This window comes from Orcinus orca, chromosome 11 (assembly GCF_937001465.1).
Source record: "Orcinus orca chromosome 11, mOrcOrc1.1, whole genome shotgun sequence".
NCBI classification, from domain to species: Eukaryota; Metazoa; Chordata; class Mammalia; order Artiodactyla; family Delphinidae; genus Orcinus; species Orcinus orca.
In genome coordinates this window covers 39,370,335-39,390,754 of record NC_064569.1, presented here as the reverse complement: position 1 = coordinate 39,390,754, position 20,420 = coordinate 39,370,335, and the positions used below count along the sequence as shown (strand labels likewise).

Sequence of the window (20,420 nt, the reverse complement as noted above, 5' to 3'; positions counted from 1 at the left end):
AAATGTATATATAAAAAAAGGTTAAAAAAAAATGAAGATGAGAGCTAAGGTCCAAAGCAAGGGCTGTTCACTCATTTTCTGCTCCTTCCTGACTTTGCCCAAGGAGTCCCAGTCTCCAGTGTGCCCACTATGCGGCCCAGTCTTTAAATAACAGACATGGCTCTGAGGCTTGGGATTCTCACCTCTGTCCCCACTGTCTCACCCCCATTTCCTAGCTCCCGCCTCCGCCGCCCGCAGTTTCCAGCCCCCACATCGGCCTCCGCCAGGTCTTCCACTCAGACGCCCGCTGCCTCTGCTGCAGCAGCTGCCATGGTGATGGATCTCGCGAGAACTGCCGCTCGCCGCCGCGCAGTTCTCGCGCGATCGGGGAGGTGGGAAGTATCCTGGTCTGGGGGTGAGGGTGCGCCGTACAGCTCCTGTAGCCTTCGCGGTTTCCGGTGCTAGGTGGAGGGAAGGAAGGAGGGAGCTGGGAGCGGGGCCAGGGGGGCAGCCGCGCTGAAATCGGCGGAGGGAGCCGGAGAGAGTGGAGCGAGAGCCGAGCGGAACCTGCGGGGGCGGAGGCGGCGGCCGCAGCGGCGGAGCTGGGAGCAGGAACAGGTGAGGGGCTGGGGAGGAGGGAAGGCGGGTCCCGGTAGAGGAGAGACGCGGGGTGGGAGCTGAGACGATAGACCCCCACCCCCACCCCCGCTTGCTCGCTCGCCCGCACGGCACTGCTTGGCATGGGCCGGTGTGGTCCTTCCCACCAGAGAGCTTGGATAGGGGGCGCCGGGCCAGCCACACGCCTGCCCCCGCATTTGAAGGACACGGAGCTGGGGTGGGGGTGGAGGGCGCACATGAATTTGTCCTCCGCCTCGCACAAGGGGGCGACCTGGGCTGCAGTTAGGTTCCCCTCGTCTGCAGGAGGTGGGCTTTTGAAGGGTTGGGGTTGAGGGGGAGGAAAGCAGTCTAAGGTGAGGTGACGCGGGGGCGGTGATGGCTGTTTTGTATCTTTTTCCTATTAAAGGGCTAGGGAATGTCGCTTTTTCCTACCCCTTCTCCCCCTCCACCTTAGTAATAGACCAGAGAGAAGCCTTGCTATGGTGACAACCCCTCCCCGCATCGTGGCGCAGGGGTGTTTAGGGGGTTTAGGGATTAACCGGGAACACAGGCTAGTGGGGCACTCCAGGGGCACTATTCTGGTGGAGGCTGAGCTTTCGGGTCTTGGGCACCGCAAGTCGGGAAGAGGGCAGCAGGTGGGGAGCAAGAGGAGAGGAGGCAGGAGGAGGGGGAGGGGGATCTGATCTTGCTTGGAGAAGAGAGGTGGTGCCTTCCTCCCCCAGGCGAAGCGGGGGCGGTCTCACAGGAGGAGGGAGCATCTTGTCACTGGCTCAGAGTTTCTGTCTTCCAATCCGCTTTCTTTCTTTAGGAAGTACCAGGATTCCCGGAACAGAAAATGGAGCCATTGCTTATACCAATGTGTGCGGGAAGGGGGCGGGGGTGTGTGGAATTCCCTGTTGAAAACGGGCCACTTGATTAGCAAAGTGGTAGCTCCTCTTTTGGGGGAGTTGCCTTCTTTCTGGGTTGTATTACTGCTGGTCTCTCTCTGGCCAGGCCAGGAGGAGTGTGGTATGTGGTCAGGAGTGAGAAGAAATAGTGAGGTCATCGGGTGAGGGAGAAATGTAACTTAAAACCTGTCTCTGCCGCGGTTGGATTGGGTCACCCCTGGTCTATGGCATGAAAGTTTTATTTGGTAGGAGATCTGCTGCAAGGAGTCTGATTGCTTGGGTCAGTGCAACAGGGCAGAATCTAGCCTCTGCATACTTCCTTCCGTGTCCCTAATCAGGTGTTGACAGTCTTTGCTGCCATTTTGTCTTGAGCTTGTTGTTGGGGGGTCTCCACTTGCTATGACTGGAATGGGTCAGTCAATTGGTCATTGTACCTTAGACCCGAGCTTGAATAACACGTCTAGAAAAGCTCATTCTAAGAAAGAAGCTGACTCACCTTTTCACAGAATGGATCATTGACCGTGGAATTCAGCTGGGAAGGGTCCTTCTGTATCCCATATACACATGCCTCCTGCCTCCCAGCATAGTTATTACCTTGCGTAGTCAAAATTTTTATGTGTATGTCTTGCTTTTCCAAAGAAAAGAAGCTTTTTGAGTTCAGGAATTGGATCTCATCTTGTATCTCCCACACTATCTGGGCACACAGTAGGCACTCATGATGAATACAGGATGTGAATGAACAGAACTCAGGTTTTCTGACCACAGTTTAAGGAAAGAGGAGGAGAGGGCTTGGCTGTCAAGGAGAGTGCCTGAAGATAGCTGAGTGAGAGTGTAAAGGTCCTTAGCCTTTGTAATTAAGAAGTCTTGGTCTCTCCACCTTCCTAAGAGGCAAAAAACAGTCATGGATAATGAAAATAAGACCCCAAAAGAAAAATATTAGAACACAGAGTCATTATTTATCAGAAATCCCAGATCTCCTGCTTCCCCATTGTGGGCAAAGGGGTCTCTCCATTAGACCTAAGTCCTTCAGAGTGTTGTCTGCAGATTGGGATCCTGGTAATTACGGAGAAGGGAGCCAGTGTATGTATGTGGTGCCTGGCATAGAATTGGTGCCTGTGAATGGTAGCTGCTATTATTAAACTGAATGCAAGTGTAAAGGAGAGCAGACAGCAGGCTAAAAGAGTGGAAGTGAAGTCTTAAGTGCACAAAGGGTCATAAAGTGTGTTTACCTCTGCTAGTCTCTTCCACTGGAGTCATAATAGAGAAAATGGACTCAGAGGACAGTGGGTGGGATTTGTTGGTCAGAAGGAGGAAGTTCTTTAAAACCAGGTTTGTTAAAGTTGAATCAATAACTGAGGGAAATTGTGGAATCTGCTTACAGATGGAATCTGCTTTCTGTGGAATACCTTTAGAAGTGGATGTCAAGAGGCTTGAGACTCAAAACATGTCACTGTATTTGGCTCTCCTCACCATTTTTTTTTTTTAAATTGAGGTATGGTTGATTTACAGTATTGTTTTAGTTTCAGGTGTACGCATAGTTCCCTTTACCTTTTTTTTTTTTTTTTTTTTGTGGTACGCGGGCCTCTCACTGCCGTGGCCTCTCCCATTGCGGAGAACAGGCTCCGGATGCTCAGGCTCAGCGGCCATGGCTCACGGGCCCAGCCACTCTGCGGCATGTGGGATCTTCCCGGACCGGGGCACGAACCCGTGTCCCCTGCATCGGCAGCCGGACTCTCAACCACTGCACCACCAGGGAAGCCCGCCTTCACCATTTTTGTTGCAGGTGAATTTAGAGGCAAAATGGTATGGTAATTAAGAGTGTGGACCTTGGAATCAGACAAAATTGAGTTCAAATCCTGCCTCTGCTAATTACTAGTTGTGTGATTTTGGTGAAATTATTTGTCCTCTTGTAGCTTCATTTTCCTCATCTGTAAAGAGTATGATAATGATAGTACCTATGCATAGTGTTGGCATGAGAATTAAATGAGATAATACATGTAAAGCACTTAGTATTAAACAAAGTACACATAGTAAGCCTCAAGTAAATGTTAGCTGCTATTAATAATCACCATCATCATAGAAATAATAACATGAGCTCTCAGGGCTGCCTTAAAGAGGAGGTTTACAAAAGAACAACTTGCCGCCTGAAGCGCCTGTGTAGAGGGATGATTGTTACCATGACTTCTTGTGCTGGTCGTAGGCTTACGAGCAATGAAATCTTTTTTTCAGCATCAGCCTCACAGAGGCAGCTCCTGTTGCCTGAGTGGGAGGTGAAGCTGGAGCAAGGCAGGGGCCCTGAACTATCAACTTGGATGTAGGGTGAGGATATGGGGGCTCAAAAATAGTGTTCAGTGTGACTCTGAGGTAATGGCTGACTCTTCCATAAAAGAGCACCCTGATTGTCCTAGGTTGGGCATTTAGTTTCCTGGCTCCCATTATTTTAGATTTCAGATAGTATTTCAGCATCCTCCATTTCCTGGGCCACTCTTTTCACTTAGTCATATCTCCTTTAAATGTCTGCCTTTGTTTCAGAATGTACTGTATTAGGATCCAGTGTTGCGATATCTGTAATTCTGTGTACTGTACCTTTTCCAACGTCTATTGCAAATATAGGTAGAATGCTAATAAAGCTTTTTGATAATGAAAGGACATGGGGAGCCTTTGGAGAAAGTTCTACAAATGTTTGAAGGCTTTGTATTGTAGTCTAGGAAAGAACTGACTGAGGTAGGGAGTCTATGAAGGTGTTAGAGATTTGTCATGGACTTCTGCAAAGGATCTGCTGCACCAAATGGACCAGAAGGGAAATGGCTCAAGATTTCAGGGATCCACCATTAGCACCATATTCCTGAAGAAAGGTGAAATGCCTGGGTGTAGCAGATCTTAGTTCCCTGACAACCAGGGATTGAACCCAGGCCCTCGGCAGTGAAAGCGCGGAGTCCAAACCACTGGACCTCCAGGGAGTTCCCATAACCTGTCCTTTATGAGCTTAAACACAAGAGTGTCAAGCATAAATGTTTAAATTTCAACATGATTTAGGATGCACAAGAACATTTGCTCTCTATTGGAATGGTTTTGTCCCCTATCCTCCACTTTTTTTAAAAAAAAGCAATTGAACTTTACCTTATATAAAATCTTATTTGAAGTCTGATACGTAAAATGCATAACAGTGCTGCTGCTGTGGTAGTGGTGGAGAGTGGCGGAACATAATTAGAGCCTCTCATATAGTTCTCCCTTTTCCCCAGGCAGGCTCTGAATCCCATCCCGGGAACCTTAGGGCTCTGAGAACGTGGAAGCCACTTCTCCAGTTTGTCAGATACAGGAAAAGGATTGGAGATCCCCTAAAGAGTACTGTCTTCCTCAACCTCGCAGACGTTTGCCATCATCAGTAGAACCGTGTTCAGCAACAAGCATATCAGTCACTAGCTACAGATCAGTCATGGAGCTGGGTGCTGGGAACATGAGTAAGGCATGGTCCCTGCTGGCAAGGGACTGAGAGTCTAGTGAAATACTTCCCAAACTTTTTCCCACCATGGCATACAGAGAAAATGGTAATAGTGAAATAGGCATAGCTGCTTGCAACCTGAGATGACTGGCCCATGGGCTCTAGCCACCCTAAGCCTGCCTAGCTGTCCAGTATTGACAGGACCAGTATCTCCAGCTGACCTGTATTGCATTAAAGGCACATTATTTGGGAAGTTCCGGCTCTGGGAAGCAAAACACACAAAGGTGAATAAGAGTAGAAGTGTGTTTGAGGTGCTAGGGGATCACAGATGGCTCTTATCGCTCAAGGCAGGTGATTCCCTGTCTTCTGTATCCTTAGGCTGCTCTGTGATGGGTGGCTTTGTCCAAATCATTGTCTCCTGTTTTCATCTGTGCACTGGCAATTCCGTCTTTTTTAAAAAAATGTTTTAATTTAATTTAATTTATTTTTTTATACAGCAGGTTCTTATTAGTCATCCATTTTATACCCATCAGTGTATACATGTCAATCCCAATCTCCCAATTCATCACACCACCACCACCCCTGCCCCCCCTGCTGCTTTCCCCCCTTGGTGTCCATACATTTGTTCTCTACATCTGTGTCTCAGTTTCTGCCCTGCACACCGATTCATCTGTACCATTTTTCTAGGTTCCACATATATGCGTTAATATACGATATTTGTTTTTCTCTTTCTGACTTACTTCACTCTGTATGACAGTCTCTAGATCCATCCACGTCTCAACAAATGACCCAATTTCAGTCCTTTTTATGGCTGAGTAATATTCCATTGTATATATGTACCACATCTTCTTTATCCATTCGTCTGTCGATGGGCATTTAGGTTGCTTCCATGACCTGGCTATTGTAAATAGTGCTGCAGTGAACATTGGGGTGCATGTCTCTTTTTGAATTATGGTTTTCTCTGGGTATATGCCCAGTAGTGATATTGCTGGGTCGTATGGTAATTCCAGTTTTAGTTTTTTAAGGAACCTCCATACTGTTCTCCATAGTGGCTGTATCAATTTACATTCCCACCAACAGTGCAAGAGGGTTCCTTTTTCTCCACACCCTCTCCAGCATTTGTTGTTTGTAGATTTTCTGATGATGCCCATTCTAACTGGTGTGAGGTGATACCTCATTGTAGTTTTGATTTGCATTTGTCTAATAATTAGTGATGTTGAGCAGCTTTTCATGTGCTTCTTGGCCATCTGTATGTCTTCTTTGGAGAAATGTTTATTTAGGTCTTCTGCCCATTTTTGGATTGGGTTATTTGTTGTTTTAATATTGAGCTGCATGAGCTGTTTATATATTTGGGAGATTAATCCTTTGTCCGTTGATTCATTTGCAAATATTTTCTCCCATTCTGAGGGTTGTCTTTTCATCTTGTTTATGGTTTCCTTTGCTGTGCAGAAGCTTTGAAGTTTCATTAGGTCCCACTTGTTTATTTTTGTTTTTATTTCCATTACTCTAGGAGGTGGATCAAAAAAGATCTTGCTGTGGTTTATGTCAAAGAATGTTCTTCCTATGTTTTTCTCTAAGAGTTTTATAGTGTCTGGTCTTACATTTAGGTCTCTAATCCATTTTGAGTTTATTTTTGTGTATGGTGTTAGGGACTGTTCTAATTTCATTCTTTTACATGTAGCTGTCCAGTTTTCCCAGCACCACTTATTGAAGAGACTGTCTTTTCTCCATTGTATATCCTTGCCTCCTTTGTCATAGATTAGCTGACCATAGGTGCATGGGTTTATCTCTGGGCTTTCTATCTTGTTCTATTTATCTATATTTCTGTTTTTGTGCCAGTACCATATTGTCTTGATTACTGTAGCTTTGTAGCATAGTCTGAAGTCAGGGAGTCTGATTCCTCCAGCTCTGTTTTTTTCCCTCAAGACTGCTTTGGCTATTCGGGGTCTTTTGTGTCTCCATACAAATTTTAAGATTGGCAGTTCCATCTTGACCTGCATAGTGGGACCAGATTGGGGCAAAGATTTACTAGGGCTTTAGGCTGATTACTCATGGAATTTAAGTGATTTTGTAATTAGGAAAGTACAGTGTTCTGGATATCCAAGGCTATCGATGTGGGCATTGGAGCAGCCATCAAATATCAGGAGATGGTGCAGTTGTAAACTGGTCAGGTTCTAAGAATAGGGCAAGCTGAAAGCTTTGGTGAGAGGGTAGTGCCACAGAATGTTCCAAGGAAACAAATGAGTCTAGTTTTTATCCGGTCACTGTTTTATCTAGCGAAGTCATGTATTCTGAAACAGACTTAACGCTCTGCTCTGACTCATTTGCTGAGGGTTGTCCGTAGGAAAAGCCATACCCTTTCTCGGTGTTTGGGTCTTTATCAGGGCAATTTAGAATCCTTCTTCACTTGGTGTTGTGGCCTCCTTCAGGTCATCCTGTACTGGAGTCTTCCTCTCAGACTAGAAGGGAAACTGGCGTAGGATTCTGGCTTGAGCCTAAATGCTGCTAGTTGAGTTAAATGGAGGCTAATTTTAGTTAGATATGTTCTAATTTATAACAAGGTCATCACTGATTGCCTAGTAGTTAAGTTCAGTAGGTATTTTTCAGGCCTTATCTTAATTTGACCTTTCTACAGCCTTTGACCCTCCTTTTTTTTTTTTTTTTAAATGTTCTTTCCTCATTGGTGTCTCTGATGTCTCACTCTCTTGATTTCCTTTCTACCCTTTTGGTTGCTTCCTACTCTCTTTCCTGGCCTTCTTTTTTGCCCACTGCTTTAAATGTTGATGTGCCCTAGGTTTCTGACTTTGGCCTTTTCTCCTGTCTCACTGTACACACTCTCCCTAGATATATCACTTAAGATGTATCAGTTGCAAAAGATAGAAAACACACCTGTGGCTCAAACAATCAAAGGATTTATTAAACATGTAGCAACAAGTCTAGGTGACATAAGCCAGACACAAAAGGACAAATATTGTTTGATTCCACATTTATGAGGTACCTAGAATAGTCAAATTCAGAAACAGAAAGTAGAGTGGTTGTTTCCAGGGGCTGGAGAGGGGGGTTATTGTCTAATAGGTACAGAGTTTCAGTTTGGGAAGATGAAAAAGTTCTGGAGATGCATGGTGGTAATGGTTGTACAATAGTGTGAGTGTACTTAATGCCACTGAACTGTACACTTAAAAATGGTTAAAATGGTAAATTTTATGTTATGTATATTCTACCACACACAGAAGTAGTCCAGGGGTAGAACACTTATTTTTTTTTTTACCTTTTATTTTATATCGGAGTATAGCCGATTAACAATGTTAATCGTTGCAGGTTAATCGTTAATTTCAGCGTTAATCGTTGCTGTGTTTCAGGTGCACAGCAAAGTGACTCAGCCATGCATATACATGTATCCATTCTCCAAACTCCCCTCCCTTCCAGGCTGCCACATAACCTTTTATTTATTTTTTTAATCCAGCAACTTGACAGTGTTATTAAGGACCCAAGTTTTCTCAGTTTTTCTGCTCTGATATCCTAGTGTTCTTATGTCTGTCCCTTCATGTACCCAAGATACTCCAGCATCTCACCCTTCTACATTAACATCCAAAGGCTGGACGAGAGAGCATTGACATATGTTCTTTTTTAAGATTGAGGAAAACTTTCCCAGATACTCCCAGCAGACTTTCCTTACATCTTTATTGCCCAGAAGTAGTGCCTAAACATTCGTGACTCAGTCACTGGCAAGAGAAATGGAATGCCCACATCCCTTCAGCTGATCAGTTTTCATACCCTAGGGCTGGCGAGGGGTAGTTCATACCCACTCCCTGCCAACATCTGAACAAAGTAGGGGTTCTGTTAGAAGAAAGAAGGGGAAGGTGGCTGTTGGTAGGCAGCCCGTAACTGCTGACATACTGGATCATCTTGGTTCCTCTTGAGGCTTCAGTTACTATCTATGCAGATGATTCCATATACCCAGACCAGACTTTTCTCCTGAGCTTCATACCTTAGCACCTCAAAATTCGCGTTAATCTAAAAACAAACATCTTCGCTCTCAGATCTGTTCCTCTTATGTTTTCTGCCTAAAGAATTGCCACTGAATCACACAGGCCAGAAACCTGGGAATCATCTTTGACTCTTCTCCTCTTCCTTCCTACATTTAATTAGTCATTAAATCCTGTGGATTTTACTATTTTGTTGTTTCAAATCTGTCCTGTCCTCTCTATTGCCACCTCTGTTTCAGAACTTTTCTTATCTGTATTACTGTACCTCCCAAGTGGTCTCTATGCTTCCAGTCTTTCCCCCTTTTAACTTATTCCCTAAACTGCTGTCAGAATGGTCTTTTATTTATTTATTTATTTATTTATGGCTGAGTTGGGTCTTTGTTGCTGCGCGCGGGCTTTCTCTAGTTGCGGCGAGCGGGGGCTACTCTTCGTTGCAGTGTGCCGGCTTCTCATTACAGTGGCTTCTCTTGTTGCGGAGCACGGGCTCTAGCCGTGCGGGCTTCAGTAGTTTTGGCTCGCGGGCTCAGTAGTTGTGGCTCGCAGGCTCTATAACTCAGGCTCAGTAGTTGTGGCACACGGGCTTAGTTGCTCCGTGGCATGTGGGATCTTCCCGGACCAGGGCTCATGTCCCATGCATTGGCAGGCAGATTCTTAACCACTGCGCCACCAGGGAAGCCCCAGAATGATCTTTATTTATTTTTTATTTTAAAATTTTGGCTGCGTTGGGCCTTCGTTGCTGTGCGCGGGCTTTCTCTGGTTGTGGTGAGTGGGGGCTACTCTTCATTGTGGTGCGTGGGCTTCTCGTTGCAGTGGCTTCTCTTGTTGCGGAGCACGGGCTCTAGGTGCACGGGCTTCAGTAGTTGTGGCTCGCGGGCTCTAGAGCACAGGCTCAGTAGTTGTGGCACACGGGCTTAGTTGCTCCGCGGCATGTGGGATATTCCCAGGCCAGGGCTTGAACCCGTGCCCCCCGCATTGGCAGGCGGATTCTTAACCACTGCGCCACCAGGGAAGCCCAGGATGGTCTCTAAAGCACGTATCTGATCATGTTACCCAGTATGACCTTTAAGGCCCTTCATGATTTAGCTCCTGCTTCTCTCTCCAGCCTCATCCTTCCTTTTACTCACCATGCTGCATCCACATAAATGACCTCCCAGTTGCACCTGGATTTGGCTAATAAATGCCCTCTCTAACTCAGGTCTTTGTGCCTGTGCACACTCTGTTCCCTCTCCCACCTTCCCTATTCCTTAGTGTCTGATTATTTCCTATTCTTCCTTTAAGAGTCAGCTCAGGTGTGACCTGAGAATCATGTCTGGGAATCGTCCTTTATCCTCCAGTCTTGAGTAACTGCTCCAGCTTTCTGTCCCCGTAAAACTATGTGCTTATCCCACTCTTATCTTCCCACAGTAATCCTCTGTTTCCTAGTCTTTCTCTCCCATTGACTGAGTTTCATGAAGGCAGAAACTGTCTTCCTCTGTATCCCTGGTTCATTATACTCAATAAATGTTTAATGAATGGATGGAAGCTGGCATCAGAAGCTGTTTCTTGGCTTTGGGAAATCTTTGAGCCTAATAGAATTCATTGAGATACTAATCTGGGAGTTCTTGTGTGCTGATTACAGTGCTCTTGAGGCAAAAATTTGGAAAGTTTACAGAGGTCACAAGCCAGCTGCACTAAGGAAACTAAATACAGGCAGACCCTGCTTTGGTTTTCTTAAATTTTTTGGTCTGCTCCATTGGCTGTGCTAAAAATAGCATCTAATAGAGATTCTATTCGTGATATCTCAATTTGAAGATTGTTTGGGAATAAAGCTGCACCTGCAGTTTAGTGCACCCTGCCTGGGCAGCACAGGATTTGGGAGTCTCTGGTCGTCCTTTCCCTGGGCCCATGCAGCCTGAAGAGGAGGTGCTGGATCAGGAGTCCCCTCGGGGTGTCTCAGGACACATGCCTGCATCAGGAGTGGGCAGTGTGTGTGGCAGACTGAGCTGTGACTCTCAGAATCCCCTGGAGGGTGGAGCAGGCATGCCTCAAGTCCAGATAACTGAACGGTGACAGCAATGGCCTGCCCCTCCTGGAGGCTGGGAGAGAGGGATTGGGGGCAGTAAGTGATTGTCAGTGAGGACATCCTCAGGTGAGGCTTAAATCAGCCAATGTGCTTGGTTGAACTCCTGCAGTGTCGCGCACAGGGAAGAGATAACAAAGTTTGTAACTGTAAAATAGAATGTCGAGACATACTCTTTGTTAATAGAGATATTACTATATTCCATTTTTCATCCTGAGCCGCTCACCTTTAGTTTTAACTGCTTCCTGTTTCTACCAGCCCATAGAACCCTGGTATTTTGCCCTCTTGACACAGGAGTGCCATCTGTGGCAAAGGAGAATGACTATAGGCAGTCCAGTACATAGGGATACAATCCAGGTTTTGTTTGTTTGCCATCTGCTTCCCAGAGCTTTCTCTAGGAATGCATTATGGTGAAAGTGAGAATTGGCTAGATAGCCATAGATTTGTATTCATGGCACAAAGCTGAAAGTGGCCGCCATCCTGATGGTAGGGGCAGTATGCTATCTGGAAACAGGCAGGGACAGGGAAAGCCAAGACAAGAAAGCCAGCACCCCCTTTGGAATGTTCATCTGAGTCAAGCTCCTGATTATATTAAAGAAGAGTTGTAATGTCCATTAATTTCAAGGCTTTGGGCTGTCATGGGGGACACATGGTAACTACTTGAATATTTTGTTAGTTATCTATCAGCCCCACTGAGTATTAAATGACAAGAGAAAATTTTACCAATTTTAGTCTTCTGATCCTTTCATGGCTTTCCCAAACCAGTCTTGCGGTCAGTATATGTGGGAAATGGCCAAGAATCGACAGGAAAGCTAAGCAACCATCTGTGCATTACCCGGAGATAACCGCTGGGACAGAAGAAATGATAGAAGGACCTCCTCAGATGAGGCTAAAATTAGCCAGTGTGCTTGACTGAACTCCTACGGGGGGCTTGGCACTGGGAGCAAGGAAAGATTCCAAATAAATAAAAGGCATAGTCCTTGCCCATGGTGAGTACACAGTTAACTTGGGGACACGGTAAATATACAGACTTATAAAAGAAGAAAAAACTCCATAACGTAGTGCCACTTGAGTGGTTCAGATAATTCAGGGTGCTTTATGTAGCATGCCAGAAAATAGAAATAAGTGTAACACTGGGATCAGATTTTGAACCAAGACTTTAGCATGAGAGCTTAGCAAAGGAGCAAACCAAAGGACAGTGTATGCATGTTCTGGGGCAAGGGATATCTTTCAGCCACTGCTTGACTCACAGTTGGTAATCATTCAGCCAGCAACAGTTCCAGTCATGAAGGAAAGCAAGGTAAATATATGGTATAAATTCAGTTCAAAATCTGGGCCAAAGCCTGTTACTTAAGCTTTAAAGCAGAGTATCATCTGGAGCTGAAGGAAATGACACCTGAACTGGAGACAAGATAAAAACTAGGAAGACTTGGGGAAGGTCTAAATTTCTGGAAGTGATGGCAGCAGAACCAGAAGTCTGTCTACCACAGATTACCAAGGTTGGCGGCATCTGATCTTATTAGCTGGGCAGGTGTCCCCTCCTGCCTCAGGAATCCTCGGGAATCTGTCTGCCTGGGTGGTTGAGGCAGGATGAGCAGGGAGGATGGCTAGTGGGCGACTTGACTGAAGTTGAGGCCAAAGTTGAGCCAGGCCCTCCCCTTGGGGTGGGAGCACTCTGGGTCAGGGGCAGGGCTCATCTGCGGAACCTACCCGGAGCACCACGCCTGGCTCATTAGTGGATGTCTGGGGAGGTCTTTGAAGATGAAACACTCCATAAGCACTCATTGTTTCTGTTTTTTGGACAAACTAGTACTTTGGTCTCCAGGAGCTGTTGATCTGGCTCCTTTGTACTGGTCTGGAATTCGCTGCAAACTGAGGAGAGTAGGAAACAAACAAAAAAACCTGAAATCGTTTTTGAAAAAACAACTCCCACCAAACCCCGCCATTCTTTAGCTTGTAAATAGGGTTCCTCCCCATCCACCTTTCACATTCTTGGGTTTGGGTGCACTCTGTCTTAACCTGTTCTTTCGCCTACTGGGTTTGGGGTGTGCGTGTGTTTATCTCTGGTTCCTAGACTCTGTAGAGAATGCCAGCTGCTGGCATATGGTGATTGCCGAATAAGCTGCCCGCTGATGCATGTCTCCCGCGGGCCCAGAGAACTGGCTGGCACGGGTGACTCTGAACCCCCGTTTCATTGTTGTTTCAAAGATTCATTTCTGTGGCTGTCCTGAGCCATAGAGAAGGGAGGGAAGAAGAGAGGGAATGAATGACTCTGATTCTGTCTGTCGGGGGCGGTGGATGGGGTGGGCAGAGAGGCATTTTGTATTTTTGTAGTGTTCCAACTGCTCCCTTCATCTTTCCCTATTATGTAGCAGGCAGAAATGTCTAACCTGAGTGAACTGCTAGTCAGGTCAGTAGAGACCTGGGGAGTTAGTTCAGTTATTCAGCTACTGTGTGCCAAGTACTAGTCAAGGTAGGGAACACAGCAGGGAACAAAATAGATAAGGAGCTGACATTACAGTAGGAGGAGAAAAACAGTACAGCAGGAAACAAATACGTAACGTGTCAGATGGTGATAAATGCTATGAAGAAAAATAAAGTGGGATAAATGGTGTAGAGTGGTGTGTGTGTGTTGTAGGTGGTTATGGAAGGCCTCTTTGATAAAGTGACGGTCGAACAGATGCCCGAAGGAAGTGAGGGAGTGCTCCCTGAAGGTTGTCTGGGAGAGGAGCGTTCCAGGCAGAGTGAACAGCGAGAACAGAAGCTTTGAGGCAGGAAAGCATTGGGGAACTGAAGTGGAGTATACACAGGGGAGAGTAGGAGATCTGACGAGAGAAACGGGAATGCAGATTGTGCCGGACTTTGTAGGCCATGGTATGGCTTTGGGTTTTACTGAAAAGGAGCTATGAAGCCCAGAGAGGGTTTTGAATAGAGGATCAACATGACCTGGTTTTGGCTTTAAAATCATTCTGGCTGCTCTGTGGAGAATAGACTGAAGGGGGTTAGAGCAGAGGCAGAGGATGAGCTGACTGCCTCATTGCAGGTGGCCATGTGGAGCAGCTGTCCTGGGACGGGCCACGGCGAGCCTAGGACCTATGTGGCTGAGGAATGAGGGGCAGCCTCTCGCTACCCCATCTCCCAGCTCTCAGTGCACTGTTGTATGAACAGGGCATGCCGTTAGCAGCTGGCATTTCACAGAGTGGAAAAGATCAGCCTCTCTTAGGAGTGCTGCTTTCTTATTTCTTCCTCATTAATTTTGGTGTGTAGAAGGAAGGTGTAGAGATATAGGAAGGGAAGAAGCAGAGTGTCTTGATTAGAGCTGAGAGCATAAACCTTGGGAACCTGGCAAGCCTGAACCTCGTTAGGAGTCACAAAGAGCCACTCCTCATTCCACTCCCTCCTCTCCCACCCTTTCCAGAAGTCTCAGGGTAAGGTTGGGGGAGGCAGAGGCATTAATGGTCTCCCAATGCCTTGGGGTATAGAGTAGAATTTCAGGACTGAAGGGACTTTAGAAATCATCTAGTGCAACCCCCTCCATTTACAGGTGCAGATAAGGACAGGTGAAATAACTCATCCAAAGTCACATGGGTAGATTACTGGCAGAAACAGGGGTCCTGGATGTTCACTGCTTTATCTCTGCTCCCAAAGGCTCAGGATGTGTCTGAGTGGGCCTTGATCTTCTTAGTACCCTCAGGCTCTCAGTTTGTCATGAAAGAACTCCAGCCATGACTTTAGCCAGTGCCATTAATGTGAAATCCTGACAAGCAGATGGTGGTAATAAGTTTGCATTTCTTTGCCTAGGATCAAGTCCTCCATACCAGGGACCAAGCCAAAACCAGACTGCCACTGCCCTCACTGCGCCCTGCTGCCCTCAGAAAGCGGCTGCTGTGATCATGGGTAATATCTTTGGAAACCTTCTCAAGAGCCTGATTGGGAAGAAGGAGATGCGCATCCTGATGGTGGGCCTGGATGCCGCAGGAAAGACCACCATCCTGTACAAGCTAAAACTGGGCGAGATCGTCACCACCATCCCCACCATTGGTAAGGGCACAGCTTGGATGTAGGCTTTCATGCCAGCCGCTGAGCCAGACCGGGGCCCCATTCCTAGATCCCCCATCTGGCCACCAGGCAAGTCCTTGCAGTTTGTGGGGTTCAGGGAAGAATGGTTATTTAGCTTACTAGCAGGTGCTGGGGCTGCTGTTTGCCTGTCTACCCTGACCCTCTCTAATGCGGGAACTTCAGCCTGGCACCTGACAGTGGCCCTCAGGCACTGAGCTGGTTTGTTCTCTGTTGTTTGAAAAGCAGGTGAAGGGCTTTGATGTTCCTGCCAGAGGCCTGGAATTGCTTCACTTTAGATCCTTGGTGGCCCTGATCCCGGCTAAGTCCTGTCTGCAGGAGAGAGAACATGTGCCTTGTAAAGGCGGCTCCAGATCAGCAGCAGCAGCTGGTTCTGTATTTGGGGCTCCAGGACTATAGCTCATTTCTTGTTCTTCACTCTGCCTCACAGGCCTTACTTCTTAGCTGAGGCAGACTCTGGTGGCCAAGGTACAGGAGTGGGGCTGAGTCATTTCTTTTGCAGGAGGGAGAGTCAAAAACTGAGAGAATGAATGGGGAAGGTTGTCTCACCGAGGTGACTGTGAACTTCCTGACTGGCCCTCTTCGTCCTCTTCCACTTCTCGTAGGCTTTCTTTTTGGCCTTTACACGACTAAGTCAGGGAACACCAGGTCTGAGGAAGCCCTAGCTTTCTTTCCCTTGCTAGGACATGGCCACGGCTGGGGGAAACAAACAGCCCACTGGGGCATCGTTTGCAGGCCTGGTGTTTCAGGCCAAGTGACCATTGTCTGTTTTTGCCAAAGGGTTCAACGTGGAGACAGTGGAGTACAAGAACATCAGCTTCACAGTCTGGGATGTGGGTGGCCAGGACAAGATTCGGCCTCTCTGGAGACACTACTTCCAGAACACCCAAGGTAGGGCATGTGAATTGCCCATGGACTGGCATGGGTTGGTTGGGTGTGAGCAGAGAGTATGGCTATTGTTCTTGGTTAGCGGTAACCAACTTTTGCCCTGCTGCAGTTCCTAGGGGTGAGAGACAAGGAGAAAAGGGAGCAGATATTTGGAGGGTATAAGGAGGGTGTTATCTTTTGGTGGTGGGGGAGGGGAGTTGATCTGTCGTCTCTGTGCAGCCCATGTTCTGCCTCCCTAGGGTTGATATTTGTGGTCGACAGCAATGATCGGGAGCGAGTAAATGAGGCCCGGGAGGAGCTGATGAGGATGCTGGCAGAGGATGAGCTCCGGGATGCTGTGCTCCTTGTCTTTGCAAACAAGCAGGTGTGACATCTCCCTACCCCTGGGTTTGAGAGAGGGCAGCCTGGCCGTGGAAATCATGGGGTCTTGGGGCCCATTGTGTGGGAAGCCCAATGACTATGCTCTCAATTTTGAAAGTGTGGGAAATATGATTAGTTGGCTTCTTTATGCTCTTCGTCTTGTCCCCACCCCATCCCATCCCAGCTTTAATTAGCAACATTTCTGTCCAGAGGGACTGGTGTGGTGGTAGATCCTTCACCTCTTGCCCCTCTTTTTTCTTACCTATTGTCTACTTTGGTGGAACTGCCCTCACTCTTATGGTCAGACAGACCTGATTGTACGTCCAGTCTGAATCACATCTCCACTTCCCTGCCAACCCATATTTGGTTTCCACCTCCTCAGTGGAATGATCTTCAGTGCCTTGGATCCAGAGTTCTAGGATGATTAAATCCAAAGTAGTTCTTTAGGATCTTGCTCTGGGTTCCTACACTGAAGGAGGAGAGGGTGCTAGTCTACAAGTCCGTGGTAATGGTCGCTCTAGAAGCCTTCGAAAGATCCTGAAGCTCCTTTTTGTGTGTCTCCCTTGTGCTCCAGGATTTGCCTAATGCTATGAACGCTGCTGAGATCACAGACAAGTTGGGCCTGCATTCCCTGCGTCACCGCAACTGGTACATTCAGGCCACCTGTGCCACCAGCGGGGACGGGCTGTACGAAGGCCTGGACTGGCTGGCCAATCAGCTCAAAAACAAGAAGTGAGAGCCAGACACCAGCCCTGTCCGACCGCCCCACCCGCCCCCGCTGTCTCCCTGCCCCAGCCCTGCCCTTCCTTCCTGTTGCCAGTGTGGCCAGGGCCCTGGGTATCATGTCCGCATGCCCAACAGGAGTCCTGCCTCCCCTTCCCTCCCCTCCCCCCTCCATGACCAGTCCCCAGTTGCTGTCGTAATGATGAATCATTCCAATTTACCGGATTTAAAACAAAAACAAGGTTGTTATGGTTTCATGGGGTGCCCCCCTCCCCAAGCTCTGGGGTTGGGAGGTGGGATGGGGTTTTCTCTCCAGCTGGTTTCGTTTGGCTCCGGTTGGTGTGCTCTTGGCATCTGAGTCCCTCCTCTCTCCCCATAGGCCCCTCTCCTGCTCCCCGTCTTCCTTTCCTTTGCCGCTCTCCCCCTGTTCTACATGGAAACTGCACGGGCCTCTCTGTGTGCGTGCATGTGTGCGCGTGTATATACCTGTATAGAGAGATATATAATGGGGGCCAAGGAGCGGGTGGAGGGTGGAGTGCAGCTCAGGGCTTGGAGCCAGGACATTGCCCACTCTCGCCTATCATCTTCCCCTCCCATGTTGTTGAGATAAAGGGAAGGAGGGGGAGGGAAGGCTGCCCCAGTCCTGCACTGGTTCCTCTCCTCTGCAGGTAGGTGTTTTCCTGGATGATAGGAGATGATGGACTTTCTGCCACCATCTTCCTTTATCCCTCTCCACCCCGCTTAGGGCAGGGGGGTGGCATTTATCTCTAGATGACTGTTCCCAAGGAGATGCCATTCTGCCCTGCCTTTTAGTGGGAAGGAGAGAGGAACCCACTCACTCTTACCAGCTCAGAGTGTTCAGCTGATCCTCCCCCTCATCCTTAAATCTGTTCCTCAGGAGCTTTAGGTGGGAGGTGGGGATAGGTAGCAAGACCATGGGGTGTACTTGGGACCCAGGGCACTGGGGAGAGGGGCTCAGGTTTTCCATCTTCATCCTCTTTTGTTATTAGGAGAAGGTGATACACAGATCAGTCCTATTCCTGCCTTCCTATCCCCCCATCTTCTGATCTTGGGGCTGGGTGGTTCATTTGTCCTTTGTCAGAAGCTTCCTCACCCTGGTAGTTGTGCTGGTCTGACCAGAGCTGGCTGGCTGGTTTAATGAGGAGCGGGGAGTGGGAGTGACATAGCAGACCTCAGTATCAATCCCCCTGTTCTCCAGTTCTCTCTAGTCCAGGATGTGCTGAAGGGTGAAAACTTTGTTTCCAGACCCTCAGACCATCCTGCTGTCCTCCCTCTCCATCCCAACAGCTTTTTCCTGCCCTCTTCACCCACCTCCCATAAATGGGTCTGGGCGTTGGAATGGAGGGAATAGGACTCTGAAGTGGTTGTTGGTGCTGGTGGGATGCGGCGGTCTTCAGAGTCCTCCCTTCATCATTATGTAGTTGTTCAGAAGCTGCTGCTACTATGTCTCTGTCTACAGGAGGCGCTTGTCCCTGAGATCCTGGCCTGGGTCCTGACTTCTGAGGTTTCTGTGAAGCCGTGGCTTTTCTGTGGGCTCCTGTGTGTGCTGGCTGCGCCCTGAGCTCCAAGACAGCCGCCCGTAACCTTTCTGCTAACGTCAGGGCCCAGGGCCTCCACAGCGTGGCTGGGGGACCCCTTCCCAGAAGGGCTGTCCCAAGCCCCACCCCATGGGACTAGGCTTCCTGTCACCTTTGTCTACAGCAGGAGGATCAATACCCCCCGCCCCACCCCAGACTGAACTGTGAAAGAGAGGTTCCAGGGGTGTCTCCCTCAGTGCCAGCTCCTTCGTGATGTGTTACTTACCCGAGGTGCAGCGGGTGTATGCAGGTCTCTTGCTCTCTAGGCCTTGTATGTGTGTATGCGTGTGTGTGTGTGTGTGTGTTTGGTGGGGGGAGGGGGGTGCTGGAGCTTCTGTCTCATTTTAACATGCGCTCATTCCCCTGACCCCACAGATGCTTCCCTCCACACTTTTTCTTTGCCTCTGTCTCTATTTTGTCCGATTTTTTTGCTCCTGCCCCTGTTGCCTCTCCCTCCCTGAACCCTTTCCTTTGCCTTCTCAACTTAGTCACTGCTGTTGCCTATTTGTCTCCCCTTTCCTTGGTTCTTTCCTACTTAGGATTCTTCACTCTGTACCTTTGTGGTTGGTGAGGACTTTGCCTCTTCTCCTTCCTCACGCCCTCTCTGACCCTGCCTAGGTGGATGCCAGTCCCAAATGGGTTCTTCTCATTTTAGACCCACCTCCACCTTGGTTTGGGGGGCTTCAGGGACTAGTGGGGCTGAGGGTGTTAGGAAGCAGCCTTAGAGGTTATGTAAGTGCTGCTTGGGGATCTGTCCAGCAGGGGGCAGTAAGTGATCTTGGTAGTATCCCAGGCTGCTAGGCTGGCCCTTTCTACATTCCCATTCACCTAAAAGCTCTTTTGGGATTGGGTGTTTCATTCCATTTCTGCCCACTCCCTCCCCCACTCTCCTCCGGTAGGTTTAATTTTTTGCTTTCCTTTGTTCCAGCCTTTCTTCTCCCTGGGGATTTCCCCTAAATTTCCCCCCTAAAAGTTTGTGGTGTTACAGTGGTAACTGCAGTTCTGAACTGGTTTTTCTCTTCTTTTTTCCTCCTCTGGAATGTAGACTGTATATGTTTAATAACTCACCTTCTCTCTCCTTGCTCAAAATGTGGGATACGCGATGACTGTGACCCTGGTTGGAAATTAAACTTGTTTTATGCAGCTCTGGAGCAGACCTTCATCCTTGATGTGCAGCAGCCCTGGGACAGTGTTGAATGGTGAGGGTACTTCTGCTTCTGGTCCCGCTCTCCAGACTGCTCTTTCCCTCAGCAGCGGGGTAAAGCGTACCCCTGACTGGGGAGAGTGAGGTTATAGAGGAGCTTAGGTTCATCTCCACACTGCTTACTATTTCCCGTCATACCCCAAAAGGGAGCTTAAATGAATTGGGCCCCAGAGTGTGAGGGCTTCGTGACTTTGCCTTTCTAGTTGTAAAGGGTTTAACCCTGAACTTAGCCATATTTATCACCTTTTAGTAGACATTAGGGACTTCACTAGCTAGAGGGCCCTGAATTTGGAGTGCCCCACACTGCCTCCACTCTCAGATCTCCCCAGGCCTGCACATCAGGTGCTTCCAGTTGGAACAGGGTCCCCTCATCCATAGATTGGAGTCTGTTCACCCATCTAGTTCTGGATTTTGGTAGTGAGTAAGCGTGAAGGGTAGAGGTCTGGGTAGTATAATGAACTTGATCCTCCTTACAGCCGATGGCCCTGCGTCACCTCTGCTTTAGGTGTGTCGTTCCCCATTGTCAGGAAGCCAAGCCTCATCCAGAGATAATGTTTCGAGGCAAAAGACAAGCCTCTATCCTCCCATCCCACTCCCAC

The 20,420-nt window shown here is 48.1% G+C and overlaps 1 protein-coding gene across 1 annotated transcript; it reads left to right on the top strand.

The window, feature by feature from the left end:
* Nucleotides 1-379: 379 nt before the first annotated feature.
* ARF3 (ADP ribosylation factor 3) lies at nt 380-19,760 on the top strand. The gene is made up of 5 exons (XM_004274380.4): nt 380-597; nt 14,773-15,012; nt 15,829-15,939; nt 16,176-16,300; nt 16,871-19,760. The coding sequence occupies exons 2-5, from the start codon at nt 14,865-14,867 to the stop codon at nt 17,030-17,032; spliced, it is 546 nt and encodes a 181-aa protein (XP_004274428.1). The 5' UTR covers nt 380-597; nt 14,773-14,864; the 3' UTR covers nt 17,033-19,760.
* The last annotated feature ends 660 nt before the right edge of the window (nt 19,761-20,420 follow it).